We start from the raw sequence: 21304 nt of genomic DNA on the forward strand, positions 1-21304 counted from the left end.
TACAACTGCCCCCCACCCCCATCCTGGTATGCATCGCTCCATCAGAAAACATAAAAAAAAAACAAAAAAAAAAACATTGCACTTACCTACTCGGCGCTCCCTCCCAGCGTTCTGCTTCGATGCCAGCAGCTGCTTTATACTTGTAAGCAGCACATGTCAGGGATGTCACAAGCAGAGCACAGATCACAGTTCATTATATAGGGTGAGGTGACGTATACACACTCACTCAAACTACCCACATATTTGCAGATCCCAGACCTCAAACTATATACTTTGTAAGTTTATACTCCACTCCAGTGTCAGGAACAGATAGTATGTGACAATACAGTATATACCTCTCAGGGAACACTTAACTTTCAGAGATAATCTCCATATTCATAATAAATAATGGCACAGATCTTCCAGACATTATGATTGCACACATCCCTAGTCTTAATAACGATATTGCACTCATTCCTTGACAGACCGCAGCATGGTCATTAGTTAGAAGCTGCTATTGATCTTTGGAGCAGGTAAGTTTTCCCTGAGTGGTACATATTGGGCCGTCTGAAAACGGATTTTAGTCTAGGACAATTTGTCTGCACTACTAATTAACAGCTGTTACACCCGATTCTGGTCCCTCACCCGCTCCTGCTTTCGAGGCTGCTATATACCTCTGCGCGCTCCCTGTCGGGATCCTCGTTCTCTGTCTGTTCCTCAGCGTCCTGCTGCTGCATCTCTCTCCCCCACTTCATGGCACGCTGCCAGCAGGCCCCCAGGGAGAATGCTTAGGACACACTTGCGCTTACCTCCAGTCTCTTAAAAGGGACAGCATGCATTTTTTGAAAATTCCAATTAACCAATGGCAGTGCACTGATTACTACTTCTGGCCCCTCAGTCATAGGGAGGGTGTTGGAGCAACGAGTATGTACTCTTGCTTTTTCCGGTTCTGTTCTGTCTGCGCTTTTATAGCATTGTTTGTTTCCACAGAATATCAGTGATCAGTGGTTCGGCTGTCCTAAGACGACACCTGTACCTACATACTCAAGTGCCATCCCGTTCCGTCACTCGCCATCCGACCTCCTGGACAACACTAAAGGTGCTGCAGCCCGCTTCCTCCCATCTACCTAGAATCTGACTACATTTACCAGAGCCAGGTTCACATCTCATACCTGATGCTGCCACATGTCTGGGGTCGAACAGGAGGTAGCACCTGTGCCCCTCAGGTAATCCATTCTGGTCCTGTTCGAGAAATCTTACTACGGATACCTGGGGCCCCCTAGTTATGTTCCCTTCGGAGTCCCCCTGACCAAGGTCCTGAGGTTCCACTCAAAAAATAAAAAACGAATGTGAACTTCATCACCTGTGCCTCTGCTTCCAATCGTTACACAACTGTTACAATACCAAACTAGGGCAGTCCCTAAAGGAGAAAAAACACACAAGAATTATCAAGAATTATCCTGTATTTTCACATACTATCTATTCCTGACACTGGAGTGGCTTATAAACTTCCTAAGTATTTCCGTTCGTGTTTATACCATTATTACTTGGAGTGACGTAGCTCCTCTTGTTTGGGTCGCTCTCTTTCAGAGGTTACCTCTTATGTATCACCAAAGGTCATACAGTCTCCCTGGATAGGGGATACTTACATCCGCCATGGATTTTTTTTTCTTTTCAGATCTTGTTGGACTTGTTTGAAAATGATTTTGACCTGAAAGTTATACTATTTCGGGACTTGTTGGTTACAGGTCTTGAAATACAGTTGTATATGAGATTTCTTTTTGTACACAATACTTTTTATGTTGTTGAATCCTTTGTTCCTTGTTGGTTTTGAAGTTCTTTTCAATAAAAACCAGATTAAACATCACTTACGAAGTATATAGTTTGAGGTGGGATCTGCCAATGTGTGGCTAGTTTTCTGTTTCTGATAATAATCTTTATTTTTATATAGCGCTAACATATTCCGCAGCGCTTTACAGATTGCACACATTATCATTACTGTCCCTGTTGGGGCTCACAATCTAAATTCCCTATCAGTATGTCTTTGGAATGTGGGAGGAAACCGGAGTACCCGGAGGAAACCCACGCAAACACGGAGAGAACATACAAACTCTTTGCAGATGACATATTTTTTTTTGTGTAGTTTCGCTTGAATGTAGTTCAATATTAAATAGTCTCCTAATGAGTCACCTTTGGTGAGGACGATAAAACCCGTAGAAATGGAGAGTGAGTGTGTATACGTCACCTCACCTTATACACTGAACTGTGGGATACATGTTTTTTCTATTAGTCACCTACTGACTAACCTTCAGGGGGTAAATTATGGGTATAGTTTTACATTTGGAGTTAATAAAGTTTAGTTTTATCCTTTTGTCAGCAAACATGAATGACAAGAGACAACAAATGTAAGTAGATTCAATTTTGGCTAAAACTATTCCAACATTATGAACATAAAAAAGTCTTCTCCCCTATGTGACGTCTCTGATGTTTATTAACAGTTAATTTCCAAGTAAAATATTTCCCGCATTAAGAATATGAAAAAGGCTTCTCCTCTGTATGACTGCTCTGATGTCTTTTTTTTAATCAGATATATTTTTATTGATCATAATAAATGTTATCTACTTATACAACAAGGTGCATTTGTGTTTTATTTTAACAAGAAAATATACCCCTTCCCCCCCCTCCCTCCCTCAGATAACCAACCCCAACTTTCCCCCCCCCCCCCCCCCACGAGAAGATCTTCTTTATTACAGACATATTGTATTATTAACATTGTTTTCCACCATCTCTCAATTATTCCCATCTAGCCATGGCTGCCATAGCTTTTGAAAAAACCTCAACTTATTCCTCTTGGTATAAATGCTTTTTTCGAGCTGGACAATATGATTCGCTTGTGCAACAAATTCTCGTCTGGTTGGAGGTTCCTCCCTAATCCAGTATCTTGCAATTACTTTCCTTGCAACGAAGAGCAATCTAGCTATTGCCATTTTTGCAATTTCGTCGGCCGACAACTCCTCCACATACCCAAGTATACAAACCATTGGATCCCTGGGAACCACACATCCATAAAGCACCCCAATTTGGTTCATCACTGCTACCCAATACGAAAAGAGCCTGGGGCACAGCCACAGCATGTGAAGCATACCCGCCTCAGTCTGAGTGCATCTAGGGCACTCAGAATCCAATCTCACTCCGGCTTTGAACAACAAGTTGGGTGTCCTATAGGCCCTATTTACCACATACAGTTGCGACAGTCTCCCAGGCTCACTCATCGATAATTTGGATATGTATTCCAGAATAGACTCCCATTTGTCATCGTCTATTTTCCCCAGTTCAGCCTCCCATTTCTCTCTAGCCTTAATCGGGTAATCCTCCAAGAATGTGTGCAGTAAATCCCCATATACTTCCGATATAGCCCCCTTTGTTCCATTGTTATTTAGTATACAGTCTATCATGAGATCCTTCTGAATCACCATGGGCCCCCTCCTCCTCTGTGCCTGAAAAGCGTGCTGAACTCTCCTATATAGATACCATTTTAACCCCGGAAACTGAAACTCCTGCTGAAGCGCATCATAAGATTTAAGACTCCCATTGTGAATCAACTGTCCCAACAACCTGATGCCTTTTTCTCTCCATTCTCCCATTCCTTCCATACGGTTAAATTCTTGAAGAGATGAGTTATCCCAGATAGGTGAAAATTCCGTGAATCCCCCAACTCCCCTAATTCGTTTTAGCATCTGCCATACTCTATGAATTAAATTCATGGTGGGACAACCAATCCCCAATTTCTTAAAGAGTCCCGATTCCAGACCCAAACTCAAGGGCCACACCCCGCTGATATGCACCAGACTACTGTGACCCAATTCTTCCTCTAACCCTTTCCCCCATCCCCTTAGATGTTGGCTCTGCGCAGACAGAAAGTACAACCATGGATTGGGTAATGCAAGCCCCCCCTCATCTTTTGGTCTCTGCAGAATCTCCTGCCTAATCCTTGGGCTCTTCCTTCCCCACACCAACTCCCCGAATAACGATCTCAACCTACGGAATGTTCTCATCGGGATCCATACCGGAGAATTATGTAAAATATACAAGATCTGCGGCATCACCACCATCTTGAGGAGATTTACTCTTCCTACCACCGACAAATTTAGCTTACTCCAAACTGAGATCTTGGTGCGTATCTTAGTTACTAAAGGCTCCAGATTAAGTTCCTCAAATCTGGTTAAGGGAAGAGCTACCTGAATCCCCAAATATTTAAATTGTGTGACCACCCTTAATTTTGTACCTTCTTCCACCTTCCTCGTACAATCCACTTCTCTATCTACCTGCAAAACGCTCGATTTGTCCCAATTGATGACTAACCCAGAAATTTGCCCAAATCTCTCGATTAATGCTATTACGTTCCTCAATGGTTCCCCAGAGCTCTCAAGGAATAGCAATATGTCATCTGCATACAAGGCGATTTTTTCCTCCATCTTCCCATATAAAAACCCTTTCACCATTTGAGACTTTCTGATAGCCGCTGCCAGTGGCTCCACCGCCAAAGCAAACAGCAGCGGGGACAACGGGCACCCCTGCCTAGTACCTCTAAAAAGCTGAAAGCTGTCTGACATCGCATTGTTCACCTTGATTTTGGCCACCGGAGAGGAGTATAGGAGTCTCACCCATGACATAAAGACTGGCCCAAACCCACAACGACTCAGTACCGACCACAGGTATTGCCATTCTATACTATCAAAAACCTTATGTGCATCGAGGGAAACCACCACTCTCCTACCAGCATTATCGGCCGTTATTTGCATATTGAGAAATAGCCTTCTCAAATTAATGGCAGTTGATTTATTAGGCATAAAGCCTGATTGGTCCGAATGAACCACTTTTTCTATCACCCGGGTCAGCCTGTTCGCCAGGGCCTTAGCCAGAATCTTGACATCTGTTGTTAGGAGTGATATTGATCTATATGACTCCGGTAACTGTGGGTTTTTGTCTCGTTTGGGGATGACCACAATAATGGCCTCCCTCATGGAATTAGGCAATACCCCTCTCTCCAGCGACTCCTCAAAGACCCCCAACAACTGAGCCATCAGCTCTTCAGTAAGGACACCATAAAGTTCAACAGGGATGCCGTCCGCCCCCGGCGCCTTCCCTCCCGCCATGGATCTCAATGCACCCTCCAATTCCTCCACCGTAAACGGCCTATCCAACCAATCTCTATCCTCTGTCTCTATTCTAGGCAAGTTTGCCTCCTCTAGAAATCTGTCTATACCTTCTTCCCCCTGTTCCAATCGTGATGAATATAATTTGCTGTAGAATCCCTTAAATCCTTCCACAATTTGGGCCCCCTGTGTGACAATACTACCATTCTCCAATTCTAAGGCATGTACATATGCCGAGTCCCTCTGTGCAGATGCCACCACCGACAACAAATGACCCACCTTCTCTCCCTCCGCATAAAATGCCTCTCTTTGGAAATTTCTTGTCCTTTCTGCTCTGCGTAAGTGTAACTTATTCACCTCCTCCTGAGCCATCTTCATACGCTTTATGGTGTCTTGTGAGCGCAAAACATTCAATGCAGCCTCCGCTACCCTCAATTCTTCCATTATCGCTTTATCCGATTCCCTTGTTCGTGTCTTGTGTCTAGATATCTCTCTAAATAATATCCCCCTCAGAAATGCCTTCATGGTATCCCACACCATGTATTTCGCTGCACTACCGTTATTAATTTGGAAGAACTCCTCCAGCTCCTCCCCTATCTTCCCCATATCAAGAATTTGCAACCAGAAAGGGTTAATTTTCCACCCCCGTTTAGCTATCTCCCCCTGGCTTTCAATTTGCAGTGTTACCACCAGCGGACTATGGTCCGAGATTACCCTAGTCATGTATTCCACCTCCTCCACCAGCCTATCCATTCCTTCATTACCTAGGGCCAAATCGATACAAGACAACGAGCCATGTGTCGCCGAATAGCAGGAAAAACAGTATTTGTCAATGTTACGGACTCTCCACAGATCCCTCCATGCCACTTCTTTCAGATAACTGCCAAACGCTGTCTCATTCCCTTCCGCCCTCAGCGGTGCGTGTTGACCCCTATCCCAGTGATCATTAATAATGTTATTGACATCTCCTATTATAAGCAAAGGAACTCCTGCCCATCTACCGGCCATATTAAGGATTTCCTGCAATTTCTTCCCTGAGTACGGTGGAGGAATATATACCGACACTACACAGCAATTTAGCAAATACTTTACACACTAGGAATACATATTGTCCATCACTATCTATCACCACCTCCTCAAACGGTATGCTCGTGTGCACAAGAATTGACACCCCTCTAGCGTAGGCCGATAATGTCGCGTGGTACGCCTTCCTCACCCATCTTTTATGCAGTATATCCACTTTATCTTTTACTAAATGGGTTTCCTGAAGGCATATCAGCGAAGGCCTCTGTTTCAAAATATATTGCAAAATCGCCGTACGCTTTGTATTATTCGATAGACCTCTAATGTTCCAGCTCAAAATTTTAACTTTATCTCCCATCATATTGCCAAACAATGAAAATACTCTTCTCCCATCCTTTGATCTTCTTCCCCCCCTAAACTGACCCCCCCACCCCAAACCTCCCCCCAATCCCTCATTATTACCAAATAACCCAAACCTTACCTCTCCCTTCCTCAATAACCTCCTTCCTCACAAACTCCTACTCCCTCTCTATATGAGAAAAAGGGAACGTGCTAACACTCCTACCAGTGACTTAAGAGCTAACACTCACAATAAGTTCCCACTATCCATCATTCGTTCCCCTCCCCCCGCCCATCTGAAACATAATGTAAAAACAGTTGCGCCGCCGAACACAACCATAGCGCACTAGTCCTTCAAAACAAATTTCTCCAGTATTCTGTCACAATTAACCAGTAACTCAATTAATTTTGCCAAATAAACACTTTAGTCAGAAAATCACTCCTGGTCCTCCTCAGCGGTTCTTTTCCGCTCCAATACGCTTCGCGTTCAGATCCAACCAATGTGACACTTCCTCAGGGCTCTGAAAAAAAGTGGACCTTGTCCATAGCCACCACGCGTAGTTTTGCCGGATACAGCATAGAATAAGCCAGGCCCAGTTCACGCAAACGTCTTTTCGCCTCTCCAAACTTCATCCTAAGCCTCTGCACAATTGTGGAATAGTCAGGATAGATAGATACTCGGTTGCCATCGATGGTTAATTCCTCCATATTCCTGGCCTTTCTCATCAGAATATCTGGGTCTCTATAGTTCAGGATTTTAGCCAGAAAGGTCCTTGGAGGGGATCCAGGGGGCAAAGGTCTGGACGGCACCCTGTGCGCTCTTTCAACCGCGAATAATTTAGTGAGACTATCTCCTCCCACCTTAGTTTTCAGCCATGTCTCTATAAATTCATTGGGGTTGTTTCCTTCTGCCTTTTCAGGCACACCGATAATTCTCAAGTTATTTCTACGTGAGCGGTTCTCCAGATCGTCAGTTTTAAGCTCCAACTCTGAAATGTGCTGAACATATTTTTTCTCCCTTTTAGCCATTTCGGCAATTTGGTCCTCCGCTCCCCCTACACGTTCCTCCAACAGTTCAACTCTCCCCTCCATTTTGTGCATAGCTGAGCGAAACCTCCCCCTTCAGGCCATCCACCTGAGCAGTTAGGGTTGTTAATGCAGTCTTGCAGGACAGTATAGCAGAGAAAATGTCCCTCAGGGTCGGCTCCGCAGCTTCATCAGTACATACAGTTCCCAGCTGTGCTGCACAATCCAGGGCCAGCCCAGCCACTTTATCCAGCGGGGCATTGCTTATGGCTGGTGTTATGGTGGGTGCCATACAGGATTCACTCTCCACCACCTCCCTCTGTGCCCCAGCCTGCTCACCCGACTTCTCCACTGAGTCCACCGCTCCTCCTGTCACCTCTCCTTCAGCTTCTTGCATCATCCGTCCTGCCTCCTCCGTTCTGGCGAACTGCTCCAGCTTTGCTAATATCTCCAGCCGCTTTTGGTAAGCAGCGCCTGTCTTTGCCGCCTCCTCCGCTGCGCTGTCGGCGCCATCTTGGGAGCGCGTGCAGCCCGCCGCCCCGGCTTCTTTCTGCCTTTTGCGCGTCATTTACCGGCTCCTGCAGCGTGCGGCTTACTCTCCCTGCTCCCCGGTTACTCAGAAGATGCTCCTCCGGTATTTGGCGTTCGGCGGCGCCTTTAGTATCTCCTAAATCTCCGTTCGGGCAGCGGGAGAGGTCCGGCAAGCGTCCTCTCACATCTCCTGCTAGGCCACGCCCCCCGACTGCTCTGATGTCTAACAAGAAGCAGTTTCCATTTAAAACATTTCCCACATTCTGAACAGGAAAAAGGCTTTTACCCTGTGTGATTTCTCTGGTGACTAACAAGATCTCTTTTCCGGTTAAAACATTTCCCACATTCTGAACAGGAAAAAGGCTTCTCCCCTGTGTGAGTTCTATGGTGATTAACCAAATCTGATTTCTGGATAAAACATTTCCCACATTCTGAACAGGAAAAAGGTTTCTCCCCTGTGTGAGTTTTCTGGTGATTAACAAGATGCCATTTCTGGTTAAAACATTTCCCACATTCTGAACAGGAAAAAGGCTTCTCCCCTGTGTGAGTTCTATGGTGATTAACCAAATCTGATTTCTGTATAAAACATTTCCCACATTCTGAACAGGAAAAAGGTTTCTCCCCTGTGTGAGTTTTCTGGTGATTAACAAGATGCCATTTCTGGTTAAAACATTTCCTACATTCTGAACAGGAAAAAGGTTTCACCCCTGTGTAAGTTTTTTGGTGTCTAACAAAATGTGATTTCTTGTTAAAACATTTCCCACATTGTGAACATGAAAATGACTTCTTTGCTTTAGGAGCAGTTTGTTTTTTAATACCTCTTTTGTGACTTTGATTTTCCTTAGTAGTCAGTAATGAATCAGGAGATGAGACCTGTTTCATAGGATCAGATGACAGATCTTTGCTGTGAATGGATGATGATATATCTCGAGTAATGGCAATCACTTCAGTTGTATCTTGCAGGATCTCAAGATCATCAGATTTAAAAATTGAAGATGTCAGCTGTCCCTCTGATCTCCTGGTACAGTCATCTGCTAAGATAAACAATTATTTTTAATAAAATATGCTTGAGTTTTATATTATCGAACATTTCTACTTAAACTGTCCATAAAAATGGTAAGCTATGAAAAACAAATTAATTATTTACCAAGACAATGACAGTTCACAGTCTAATAGAAAACCTTGCTGGATGAACCAGTAGTAGGTGGTGTTCAGCTGTTTGTTCATTCTGCCTCCCAAATATCGAATAAAAAGAAACCAATCAATGTTATGTAGGTGAAAATAATACCAATTCTTATCTCACAAAAAACAAGTCGCCACTCAGGTCCATCATCTGTCAATGGAAAAACAGAGGTTCCCATACTATTAGTGGCTCAAAGGCAGTTGAAAAGCAACAGCATTTCTATAAACCAATCCAGCAAAATCCGCTCTCACTTCTGAGTCTTTCAGTGTGCTCAAACAACATTTAGGATCCCTGTATTTACCAATATTATAGTGAGAATAATCCACTTAATTTGCGGTGTGTGTCTCCTGGAGCACAATCTGGGCACTATGTGCTGGGTAATAAAATAGCAAATGTGTAAGTTTCACTCTCCAACATCCACTTCGTGCTAATTTCCAGAAAGTGGCTGTGGAGTCAAAATATTCATTCCTTCTACACACGTGGTCAAAATTGTTGATACCCCTCGTTTAATGACAGAAAAACCGACAATGGTCACAGAAATAACTTGAATCTGACAAAAGTAATAATAAATAAAAAATCTATGAAAATGAACAAATGAAAGTCAGACATTGCTTTTCAGCCATGCTTCCACAGAATTAAAAAATAAATAAAACTAATGAAATAGGCCTGGACAGAAATTATGGTACCCTTAACTTAACCGCTTCGTGACCGCCAACAGTAGATAAACGTCGGCGCTAGCAACACTTCCTGTGATCCCGACCTCATCGAGACCTGATTGGTTCAGCTCCTGATGATGTCAGTGTCACACCAGCCAATGAGAGAAATCACTTGGAAAGTTTGTTGTAGCAACGAACTTTCCCGGGCGATCTGCCTCATAAAAACGCTGTTTCTCTTCAGATCTCCTGTCAGTGAGAGATTAGACAAGAAATAGTGTTACAAGAGCTGCTGGCAACAGCTGTGTCAGTCAGCCATCTTGTTATAAAGTAAAAAAAACATAAGGCAGGTTAGGGTTAGTGTTATAGTTAGGGTTAGTGTTGGGGATAAAGTTAGGGTTACTGTTAGGCTAAAGTTAGGGTTATGGATACTGTTAGGCTAAAGTTAGGGCTACTGCTAGGATTATGGATATTTTTAGGCTAAAGGATTTATTCTAAAGTTAGGCTAAAGAATTAGGCTTTTCTCAATTGTCTTCCCAATAATTTGGTCACCTCAGTCATATCACGTCAGTCAGGTCACATCAGAGTTTTCTATTTCCGGGAAAAAAAACAGTAAAATGGCCCGTCAGTATTACAGTGCAGAGGAGGCTTATGCACTTTTATGTTCTGACAGCAAAGCGCAGTGCCAGATGGTGATGTGTATTTCGAGGGCTTTAGTGGCAGTGACAGTGATAGCTCAGAAACGAGCAGTGATTCTGGTCCATCCTCACACACAAGGACCAGTACAACAAGAAGAACAAATAGCGCTTCTGGAGAAATGTCTCCAACTCAGGGAACAATGCCCAGTACTAGCGCTGTCCCTAGTGCTTGTGAATTGGTGCACATCAATGTCCAAGGGGTTTTGCCTCTTGATGTAGCATTTCCCAGATGGAAGGCTTCGGATTCAGCTACTCCAGTCATCCCTAATTTTAATGCCATTCCTGGTATAAATGTGGAGGTGGAAAATTTTGGACCAGTTAATTTTTTTAATTTGTTTCTGACAGATAGCTTGCTAGAGTATATTATCCTATAATCAATATATAACCAATTCATCAGCCAGAATCCACGATCCTATTATGCTAGGTCAAATTTATGGACACCAACTAATGTCCTAGAAATGAAAAAATTTTTAAGACTTACATACGCTATGGTGCTTGTTAACAAAACTTCGGTCCCATTGGTCCAATCGCCCTGTTCAAGCCACCCCAATGTTTTCTGCCGTTCTTCCTAGGACCCGTCATGAAATGCTTATGAGATTTTGTCATTTTAACGACAATATTCGATGCCTGCCCAGAGATGCCCCAGAACATGACAGACTATTCAAAATCAGACGCATCATTGAAGACTTGAGAGAAAAGTTCTTAAAGATTTACACCCCAACATTAAACATTTCAATTAATGAGTCCCTTGTAAAATTAAAAGGAAGGCTGCACCTCAAGCAATTTATTCCTTCCAAGAGGGCAAGGTTCGAAATAAAGCTCTATAAAATGTGCGAGAGTTCAACCGGATACACATCAGCTTTTCACATTTATGAGGGGAAAGATAGCCAACTAAACTCACCAGGATGCCCTACTTATCTGGGACATCTGGAAAAATCGTTTGGGAGCTGATAACTCCATTATTACATAAAGGTTACAATCTGTACATTGACAACTACTACGCCAGCAGACCCCTATTTAAAAGTCTGGTTGAATATAACATGGGGGCTTGTGGGACCATTCGCAAAAACGGTCAGGGGTTTCCACAATCATTGGTCAATGAAAAGTTCCGAAAGGGGCAGTCAGGGGCTTCACGCAATGGAGAGATGCTTACCCTTAAGTATAAGGATAAAAAAAAGATATTTTTATCCTGAGCTCGATCCACACAGATGCCACAACGGCCACTGCAGACCAACAGGGATCCACTACTCCAAAACCTGTGTCTGTCATTGACTACAACAAATATATGGGGGTGTGGACCTTGCAGACCAGGTTCTACAGCCATACCAGGTATCAAGAAAATCATATATCTAGTATAAGAAGTTAGTAATTTCTTTCTTTCCGGTGGCCTCATATAATTCTTTTGTGTTATACAAAAAAGCCGTAAATGCAGATACTTTCCTAGATTATCAGGAAAAGGTAATTGAAAATCTTGTTTTTGAAAATGTTGTTCCCGCCAATCCTTTAGAATGTGAAGATGTCAGAAGACTCACTGAGCGACATTTTATTGCACTCATTCCAGCAACTGAAACAAGAAAGAGCCCCCAGAGAAGATATCGAGTATGTTCCAAGAGAGGAATGAGGCATGATACCCACTATTATTGCCCACAATGCCCATCATTGCCAGCCTTATGCATCCATGACTGATTTATAATCTTCCACACAGAACCACGTTTTTAAACTGTTTTGACATTCAAGCATTTGGTTTATTTAGTAATGACAGAAAAAAGACTGGCACATCCTCTGGTGCATACCAGGAGCAGCTACCTCCATATATAATATACAAGAAAAGGTTGCACTCTATCGTGCCAAAGCATGTCTAATATGAAATATGAATAGCAAAATGGCTTTTGAACATTAGAAAAAATATTTGAGAGATGCTTTGCACAGGATTTGGCCAAATAGAGTGCAACCTTTTCTTGTATATTATATATGGAGGTAGCTGCTCCTGGTATGCATCTATTCACACTAGTTTGGATGTGCCAGTCTTTTTTCTGTCATTTCTATGTTAGCTTATTGACTGAGCAATCTTCCCGTCACCATGTGTTTTTAATTACATCTAATCACACTTGGTTCTGGCCAACCCATATGTAGCCTTTGCTGAGAGAGGTGTCCACATTCACCCAAGCATACAGACATTGGCCTTCGGTAAGTGTTCACATTTGGACAGGGAGGTCAGGGACCCATCAGTTTTTAATGAGACCACCTTGACGATGGTTGATGGGCTCACACTATTTGGCCAAACCCTGTGCAAAGCGTCTCTCAAATATTTTTTCTAATGTTCAAAAGCCATTTTGCTGTTCATATTTCATGTATTTCATATTAGACAATGCTTTGGCACGATAAAGGTTGCACTCTTCTTGTATATTATATTTGGTTTATTTAGTGACAGACACATTTGAGTAGAGCTGACTTAACAATTTCTGGGGGTAGGTGGGGGGATGTCTCCAGAGACACAAGTTGGGCACAATATATTGGGCACTGCAATTACATTTTTGCAATTTTTGCTCTAAAACTTCCACTATGTGTTTCTGAAAATCATCCATGTAGTGGAAATGGTCACTATATCCATAGATGAATTACCAGAGGGGTGTCATTTCCAAAATGGGGTCACTTCAGGGGGGGGGGGGGGGGGGGGATTCTGTTGTTCTGGCACTTAGCAGCTCTCCAAACTGCCATAACAACACAATCTCCCCTGAAGTGACCCCATTTTGGAAATTACACCCCTCTGGTAATTCATCTATGGATGTAGTGACCATTTACCTATCTACCTATTTTCCAATGTTAAATCTGGGGTTAAACCAACATTTTAGTGGTTAAAATGTGATTATTTTTTCTTCACTGCCCAATGGTATAATTTTCTATGGAACAGCTGTGGTGTCAGTATGCTCAGTGCACCACTAGAATTCATTCAGGGAAGTATTTTGTAAAATGCAGTCACTTTTGGGGGCTTATGCTGTTCTGGCAACTCAGGGGCTCTGACAATGTGACATGTCACCCACAAACAATTCCAGCAAAATCTGCTCTCCAATATGGCGCTCCTTCCCTTCTAAGCTCTGCCATGCGCACAAACAGTGGTTTACACCCACATATGGGGATTCAGCATACTCAGGACAAATTGCACAACAACTTTTGTGGTCCAATTTCTCCTGCTACCCTTTTGAAAAACAAAATTGAGGGCAAAAAGATAATTTTTTGTGGAACAAAAAGAGTGATTTTTGGTACTCACCGTAAAATCTCTTTCTTGGAGCCTTCATTGGGGGACACAGGTAACAATGGGTGTATGCTGCTGTCGCTAGGAGGCTGACACTATGCAAAAAAAGGAAAATAGCTCCTCCCGGGCAGTATACACCCACCGACAGGCAGGAAGTACCTCAGTTAGTGTTAAAGCAGTAGGAGAAGCAACCAAAACTCAACATATGTACCAATCCAATAACGGAGGCACATACAGTCATGGCCAAAAGTATTGACACCCCTGCAATTCTGTCAGATAATACTCATTTTCTTCCTGAAAATGATTGCAAACACAAATTATTTGGTATTATTATCTTCATTTAATTTGTCTTAAATGAAAAAACACAAAAGAGAACGTAGCAAAAAGCAAAACATTGATCATGTCACACAAAACTCCAAAAATGGGCCAGACAAAAGTATTGGCACCCTCAGCCTAATACTTGGTTGCACAACCTTTAGCCAAAATAACTGCGACCAACCGCTTCTGGTAACCATCAATGAGTTTCTTACAATGCTCTGCTGGAATTTTAGACCATTCTTCTTTGGCAAACTGCTCCAGGTCCCCGATATTTGAAGGGTGCCTTCTCCAAACTGCCATTTTTAGATCTCTCCACAGGTGTTATATGGGATTCAGGTCTGGACTCATTGCTGGCCACCTTAGAAGTCTCCAGTGCTTTCTCTCAAACCATTTTCTAGTGCTTTTTGAAGTGTGTTTTGGGTCATTGTCCTGCTGGAAGACCCATGACCTTTGAGGGAGACCCAGCTTTCTCACACTGGGCCCTACATTATGCTGCAAAATTTGTTGGTAGTCTTCAGACTTCATAATGCCATGCACACGATCAAGCAGTCCAGTGCCAGAGGCAGCAAAGCAACCCCAAAACATCAGGGAACCTCCGCCATGTTTGACTGTAGGGACCGTGTTCTTTTCTTTGAATGCCTCTTTTTTCTCTCCTGTAAACTCTATGTTGATGCCTTTGCCCAAAAAGCTCTACTTTTGTCTCATCTGACCAGAGAACATTCTTCCAAAACATTTTAGGCTTTTTCAGGTAAGTTTTGGCAAAATCCAGCCTGGCTTTTTTATGTCTCGGGGTAAGAAGTGGGGTCTTCCTGGGTCTCCTACCATACAGTCCTTTTTCATTCAGACGCCGACGGATAGTACGGGTTGACACTGTTGTACCCTCGGACTGCAGGGCAGCTTGAACTTGTTTGGATGTTAGTCGAGGTTCTTTATCTAACATCTGCACAATCTTGCGTTGAAATCTCTTGCCAATTTTTCTTTTCCGTCCACATCTAGGGAGGTTAGCCACAGTGCCATGGGCTTTAACCCCTTAAGCCCCGAGGGTGGTTTGCACGTTAATGACCGGGCCAATTTTTACAATTCTGACCACTGTCCCTTTATGAGGTTATAACTCTGGAACGCTTCAACGGATCTTGGCGATTCTGACATTGTTTTCTCGTGACGTATGGTACTTCATGTTAGTGGTAAAAATTTATTCGATATAACTTGCATTTATTTGAGAAAAAAAACGGAAATTTGGCGAAAATTTCGCAATTTTCCAACTTTGAATTTTTATACCCTTAAATTACAGAGATATGTCATGCAAAATACTTAATAAGTAACATTTCCCACATGTCTACTTTACATCAGCACAATTTTGGAACCAAAATTTTTTTTTATTAGGGAGTTATAAGGGTTAAAAGTTGACCAGCAATTTCTCATTTTTACAACACCATTTTTTTTTTAGGGACCACATCTCATTTGAAGTCATTTTGAGGGGTCTATATGATAGAAAATACCCAAGTGTGACACCATTCTAAAAACTGCACCCCTCAAGGTGCTCAGAACCACATTCAAGAAGTTTATTAACCCTTCAGGTGTTTTACAGGAATTTTTGGAATGTTTAAATAAAAATGAACATTTAACTTTTTTTCACACAAAATTTATTTCCGCTCCAATTTGTTTCATTTTACCAAGGGTAACAGGAGAAAATGGACCCTAAACGTTGTTGTACAATTTGTCCTGAGTACGTTGATACCCCATATGTGGGGATAAACCACTGTTTGGGCGCATGGCAGAGCTCGGAAGGAAAGGAGCGCCATTTGACTTTTCAATGCAAAATTGACTGGAATTGAGATGGGACGCCATGTTGCGTTTGGAGAGCCCCTGATGTGCCTAAACATTGAAACCCCCCACAAGTGACACCATTTTGGAAAGTAGACCCCTTAAGGAACTTATCTAGATGTGTGGTGAGCACTTTGACCCACCAAGTGCTTCATAGAAGTTTATAATGCAGAGCCGTAAAAATAAAAAATCATATTTTTTCACAAAAATGATCTTTTTGCCCCCAATTTTTTATTTTCCCAAGGGTAAGAGAAGAAATTAGATGACAAAAGTTGTTGTGCAATTTGTCCTGAGTGCGCTGATACCCCATATGTGGGTGTAAACCACTGTTTGGGCGCATGGCAGAGCTCGGAAGGGAAGGAGCGCCATTTGACTTTTCAATGCAAAATTGACTGGAATTGAGATGGAACGCCATGTTGCGTTTGGAGAGCCCCTGATGTGCCTAAACATTGAAACCCCCCACAAGTGACTCCATTTTGGAAAGTAGAACCCCTAAGGAACTTATCTAGATGTGTTTTGAGAGCTTTGAGCCCCCAAGTGTTTCACTACAGTTTATAACGCAGAGCCGTGAAAATAAAAAAAAAATTTTTCACAAAAATGATTTTTTAGTCCCCAGTTTTGTATTTTCACAAGGGTAACAGGATAAATTGGACCCCGAAAGTTGTTGTCCAATTTGTCCTGAGTACGCTGATACCATATGTGGGGGGGAAGCAATGTTTGGGCGCATGGCAGAGCTCGGAAGGGAAGGAGCGCCATTTGGAATACAGACTTAGATGTATTGGTCTGCAGGCATCACGTTGCATTTGCAGAGCCCCTGATGTACCCAAACAGTAGAAACCCCCCACAAGCGACCCCATATTGGAAACTAGACCTCCCAAGGAACCTATCTAGATGTGTTGTGAGAACTTTGAACGCAGAGCCGCGAAAATAAAAAAAAATCTTATTTTTCCCACAAAAATGATTTTTAGCCCCCCACATTTTTATTTTCCCAAGGATAACAAGAGAACTTGGACCCCAAAAGTTGTTGTCCAATTTGTCCTGAGTACGCTGATACCCCATATGTTGGGGTAAACCCCTGTTTGGGCGCACCGGAGAGCTCGGAAGGGAAGAACGCAGAATTGGCTGGAATTGAGATCGGACGCCATGTCGCATTTGGAGAGCCCCTGATGTGCCTGAACAGTGGAAACTCCCCAATTCTACCTGAAACCCTAACCCTAACACACCCCTAACCCTAATCCCAACGGTAACCCTAACCACACCCCTAACCCTGACACACCCCTAATTCTAATCCCAACCGTAAATATAATCCAAACCCTAACCCTAACTTTAGCCCAAACCCTAACCCTAACTTTAGCCTTAACCCTAACTTTAGCTCCAACCCTAACCCTAGCCCCAAACTCTAACCCTAGCCCCAACTCTAACCCCAACCCTAGCCCCAACCCTAACCCTAGCCTTAACCCTAGCCCCAACCCTAACCCTAACCCTAGCCCCAACCCTAACCCTAGCCCTGATGGGAAAATGTAAATAAATACATTTTTTAAATTTTATTATTTTTCCCTAACTAAGGGGGTGATGAAGGGGGGTTTGATTTACTTTTATAGCGTTTTTTATATCGGATTTTTATGATTGGCAGCCGTCACACACTAAAATACGCTTTTTTTATAGCAAAAAAGTTTTTGCGTCTCCACATTTTGAGACCTATAATTTTTCCATATTTTGGTCCACAGAGTCATGTGAGGTCTTGTTTTTTGCGGGACGAGTTGACGTTTTTATTGGTAACATTTTTGGACACGTGACAGTTTTTGATCACTTTTTATTCTGATTTTTGTGAGGCAGAATGACCAAAAACCAGCTATTCATGAATTTCTTTTGGGGGAGACGTTTATACAGTTCCGCGTTTGGTAAAGTGGATGAAGCAGTTTTATTCGTCGGGTCAGTAACGATTACAGCAATACCTCATTTATATCATTTTTTTTATGTTTTGGCGCTTTTATACGATAAAAGCTATTTTATAGAAAAAATAATTATTTTGGCATCGCTTTATTCTCAGGACTATAACTTTTTTATTTTTTTGCTTATTATGCTTTGTGGCGGCTCGTTTTTTGCGGGACAAGATGACGTTTTCAGCGGTATCATGGTTATTTATATCCGTCTTTTTGATCGCGTGTTATTCCACTTTTTGTTCGGCGGTATGATAATAAAGCGTTGTTTTTTGGCTCGTTTTTTTTTTTCTTACGGTGTTCACTGAAGGGGTTAACTAGTGGGACAGTTTTATAGGTCGGGTCGTTACGGACGCGGCGATACTAAATATGTGTACTTTTATTGTTTTGTTTTTTTTTTAGATAAAGAAATGTATTTATGGGAATATAATTTTTTTATTTATTTAGTAATTTTTTTTTTTTTTTACACATGTGGAAATTTTTTTTTTTTACTTTTTTACTTTGTCCCAGGGAAGGACATCACAGATCGCCGATCTTACAGTTTGCACAGCACTCTGTAAAATCGGCGATCTCACTGACATCGCTGCATGATTACCAGCACCTGCAGGCGACCCGGAAGTACTCCTTGCAGGACCCGGATGCAGCCCCGTGGCCATTTTGGATCCGGGGCCTGCAGGGAGAAGACGCTCGGTACAAGGTGAGCACATCACCTTTTACCGATCGTCTCAGGGAAGCCCACAGGGAGCCCCTTCCCTGCGCGATGCTTCCCTGTACCGCCGGCACATCGCGATCATGTTTGATCGCGGTGTGCCGGGGGTTAATGTGCCGGGAGCGGTCCGTGACCGCTCCTGGCACATAGTGCCGGATGTCAGCTGCGATAGTCAGCTGACACCCGGCCGCGCTACCCCCGTGAGCGCGGCCGATCGCATATGACGTACTATCCCGTCACTGGGGATTAAGTCCCAGGTCACCTCGACGGGATAGTACGTCATATGGGATTAAGGGGTTAAACTTCTTGATGACACTGCGCACGGTAGACACAGGAACATTCAGGTCTTTGGAGATGGACTTGTAGCCTTGAGATTGCTCATGCTTCCTCACAATTTGGTTTCTCAAGTCCTCAGACAGTTCTTTGGTCTTCTTTCTTTTCTCCATGCTCAATGTGGTAAACACAAGGACACAGGACAGTGGTTGAGTCAGCTTTAATCCATGTCAACTGGCGGCAAGTGTGATTTATTTATTGCCAACACCTGTTAGGTGTTGTGAATTCTGCTTTTGGGCTCCCTCCGGTGGTTGTAGGTGGTAATGCAGTTGTCCCTGGGCTGCAGTCTTGGTCAGGTGTATCTGCTGATTGCAATTCTGACTGGGGCACTTAGGTTTGCAGGATTCATTAGTCCTTGCCAGTTGTCAATGGTTTTTGGGAGGTGTTGGACCTCTGTCTGGTTTCTCCTGCTTAGCTGCCAATTCAGCAAAGATAAGTGTGTTTTTTTTTCTTTGGCACACATGCTGTGTGCTGGATTTTTGATTGTATTTCTACTCTTTGTGTAGGATTCTCTGGATTTGCAGATATACGTTCCACGTCTTTAGTTAGATGGAGGAATTTTTTGTATAATCTGCTGTGGATATTTTTGGAAGGGTTTTAATACTGACCGCACAGTATTCTGTCCTATCCTTTCCTATTTTAGCTAGAGTGGCCTCTTTTGCTAAATTCTGTTTTCTGCCTGTGAGTGTCTTTCCTCTCCTACTCACAGTTAATATTCGTGGGGGGCTGCCTATCCTTTGGGGTTCTGCTCTGAGGCAAGATAGTATAGCTATTTCCATCTATAGGGGTATTTAGTCCACCGGCTGTGACGAGGTGTCTAGGGTTTGTTAGGCACACCCCACGGCTACTTCTAGTTGCGGTGTTAGATCAGGATTTGCGGTCAGTACAGTTACCACCTACTCCAGTGGAAGTTATTCATGCGGCTCCAAGGTCACCGGATCATAACAGTACAACTGGCCAATAATGAGCTAAATGCATCTCAGAAGAAGGGAAGAAAGGTGTTGAGCCATTTTTTTTCTATTGTCTGCCTTGCCTTCTCTTCCCTCTTTATCTCTGGGTGGCTGAAGAGTCTTGTGTTAGCATGGATGTTCAGGAATTAACTTCTCATGTAGACCAGCTTGCTGCTAGGGTGCAGGGTATTTCTGATTATATTGTTCAGACTCCTGCTTTAGAACCGAAGATTCCTACTCCTGATTTGTTTTTTGGTGACAGGTTCAAATTTTTGAGTTTTAAAAACAACTGTAAACTGTTTTTTGCTCTGAGACCTTAATCCTCCGGTGATTCCATTCAGCAGGTTAAAATCGTCATCTCCCTGCTGCGTGGCGATCCGCAGGATTGGGCGTTTTCCCTGGAATCTGGGAATCCGGCTTTGCTTAATGTAGACTCCTTTTTTCAGGCTTTAGGATTATTGTATGATGAACCTAATTCTGTGGATCAAGCTGAGAAGACCTTGTTGGCCCTGTCTAAGGGTCAAGAGGCAGCAGAATTGTATTGTCAGAAATTCAGAAAATGGTCTGTGTTGACTAAATGGAATAATGATGCTTTGGCGGCAATTTTCAGAAAGGGTCTTTCTGAATCCGTTAAAGATGTTATGGTGGGGTTTCCCACGCCTTCCGGTCTGACTGATTCTATGTCTCTGGCCATTCAGATTGACCGGCGCTTGCGGGAGCGCAGAACTGTGCGCGCTGTGGCGTTGTCCTCAGAGCAGATGCCTGAGCCAATGCAGTGTGATAGGATTCTGTCTAGAACGGAACGACAAGGATTCAGACGTCAGAATAGGTTGTGTTATTATTGTGGCGACGCTTCTCATGTCATTTCAGTCTGCCCTAAGCGGACAAAGAGGATCGCTAGTTCATTTACTATCAGCACTGTACAACCTAAATTTCTGTTATCTGTGTCCTTGATCTGCTCATTGTCATCATTTTCTGTCATGGCGTTTGTGGATTCAGGCGCCGCCTTGAACTTAATGGACTTTGAGTTTGCCAGGCTTTGTGGTTTTCCCTTGCAGCCTTTGCAGAACCCTATTCCTTTAAGGGGCATTGATGCTACACCCTTGGCTAAAAATAAGCCCCAGTTTTGGACACAGGTGACCATGCGCATGGCGCCAGCCCATCGGGAAGATTGTCGATTTCTGGTGTTGCATAATTTGCATGATGCTATCGTGCTGGGTTTTCCGTGGTTGCAGGTACATAATCCTGTGTTGGATTGGAAGTCCATGTCTGTGACTAGTTGGGGTTGTCAGGGGGTTCATAATGATGTTCCTTTGATGTCAATCTCCTCTTCTTCCTCTTCTGAAATTCCAGAGTTTTTGTCTGATTTTCAGGATGTATTCGATGAGC

The 21304-nt window shown here is 43.1% G+C and overlaps 1 protein-coding gene across 2 annotated transcripts in view; it reads right to left on the reverse strand.

Moving 5' to 3' along the window:
- The window catches only part of LOC138662895 (zinc finger protein 773-like), a 117546-nt gene that overhangs the window by 14190 nt on the left and 82052 nt on the right, over positions 1-21304 (reverse strand). For both annotated transcript variants that reach the window (XM_069748888.1, XM_069748889.1), the window contains exon 7: positions 8873-9085. In XM_069748888.1, the coding sequence (XP_069604989.1) occupies positions 8873-9085 (213 nt within the window). The remainder of the gene's footprint in view (positions 1-8872; positions 9086-21304) is intronic.

This window comes from Ranitomeya imitator, chromosome 2, assembly GCF_032444005.1.
Source record: "Ranitomeya imitator isolate aRanImi1 chromosome 2, aRanImi1.pri, whole genome shotgun sequence".
Classification (NCBI taxonomy): Eukaryota; Metazoa; Chordata; class Amphibia; order Anura; family Dendrobatidae; genus Ranitomeya; species Ranitomeya imitator.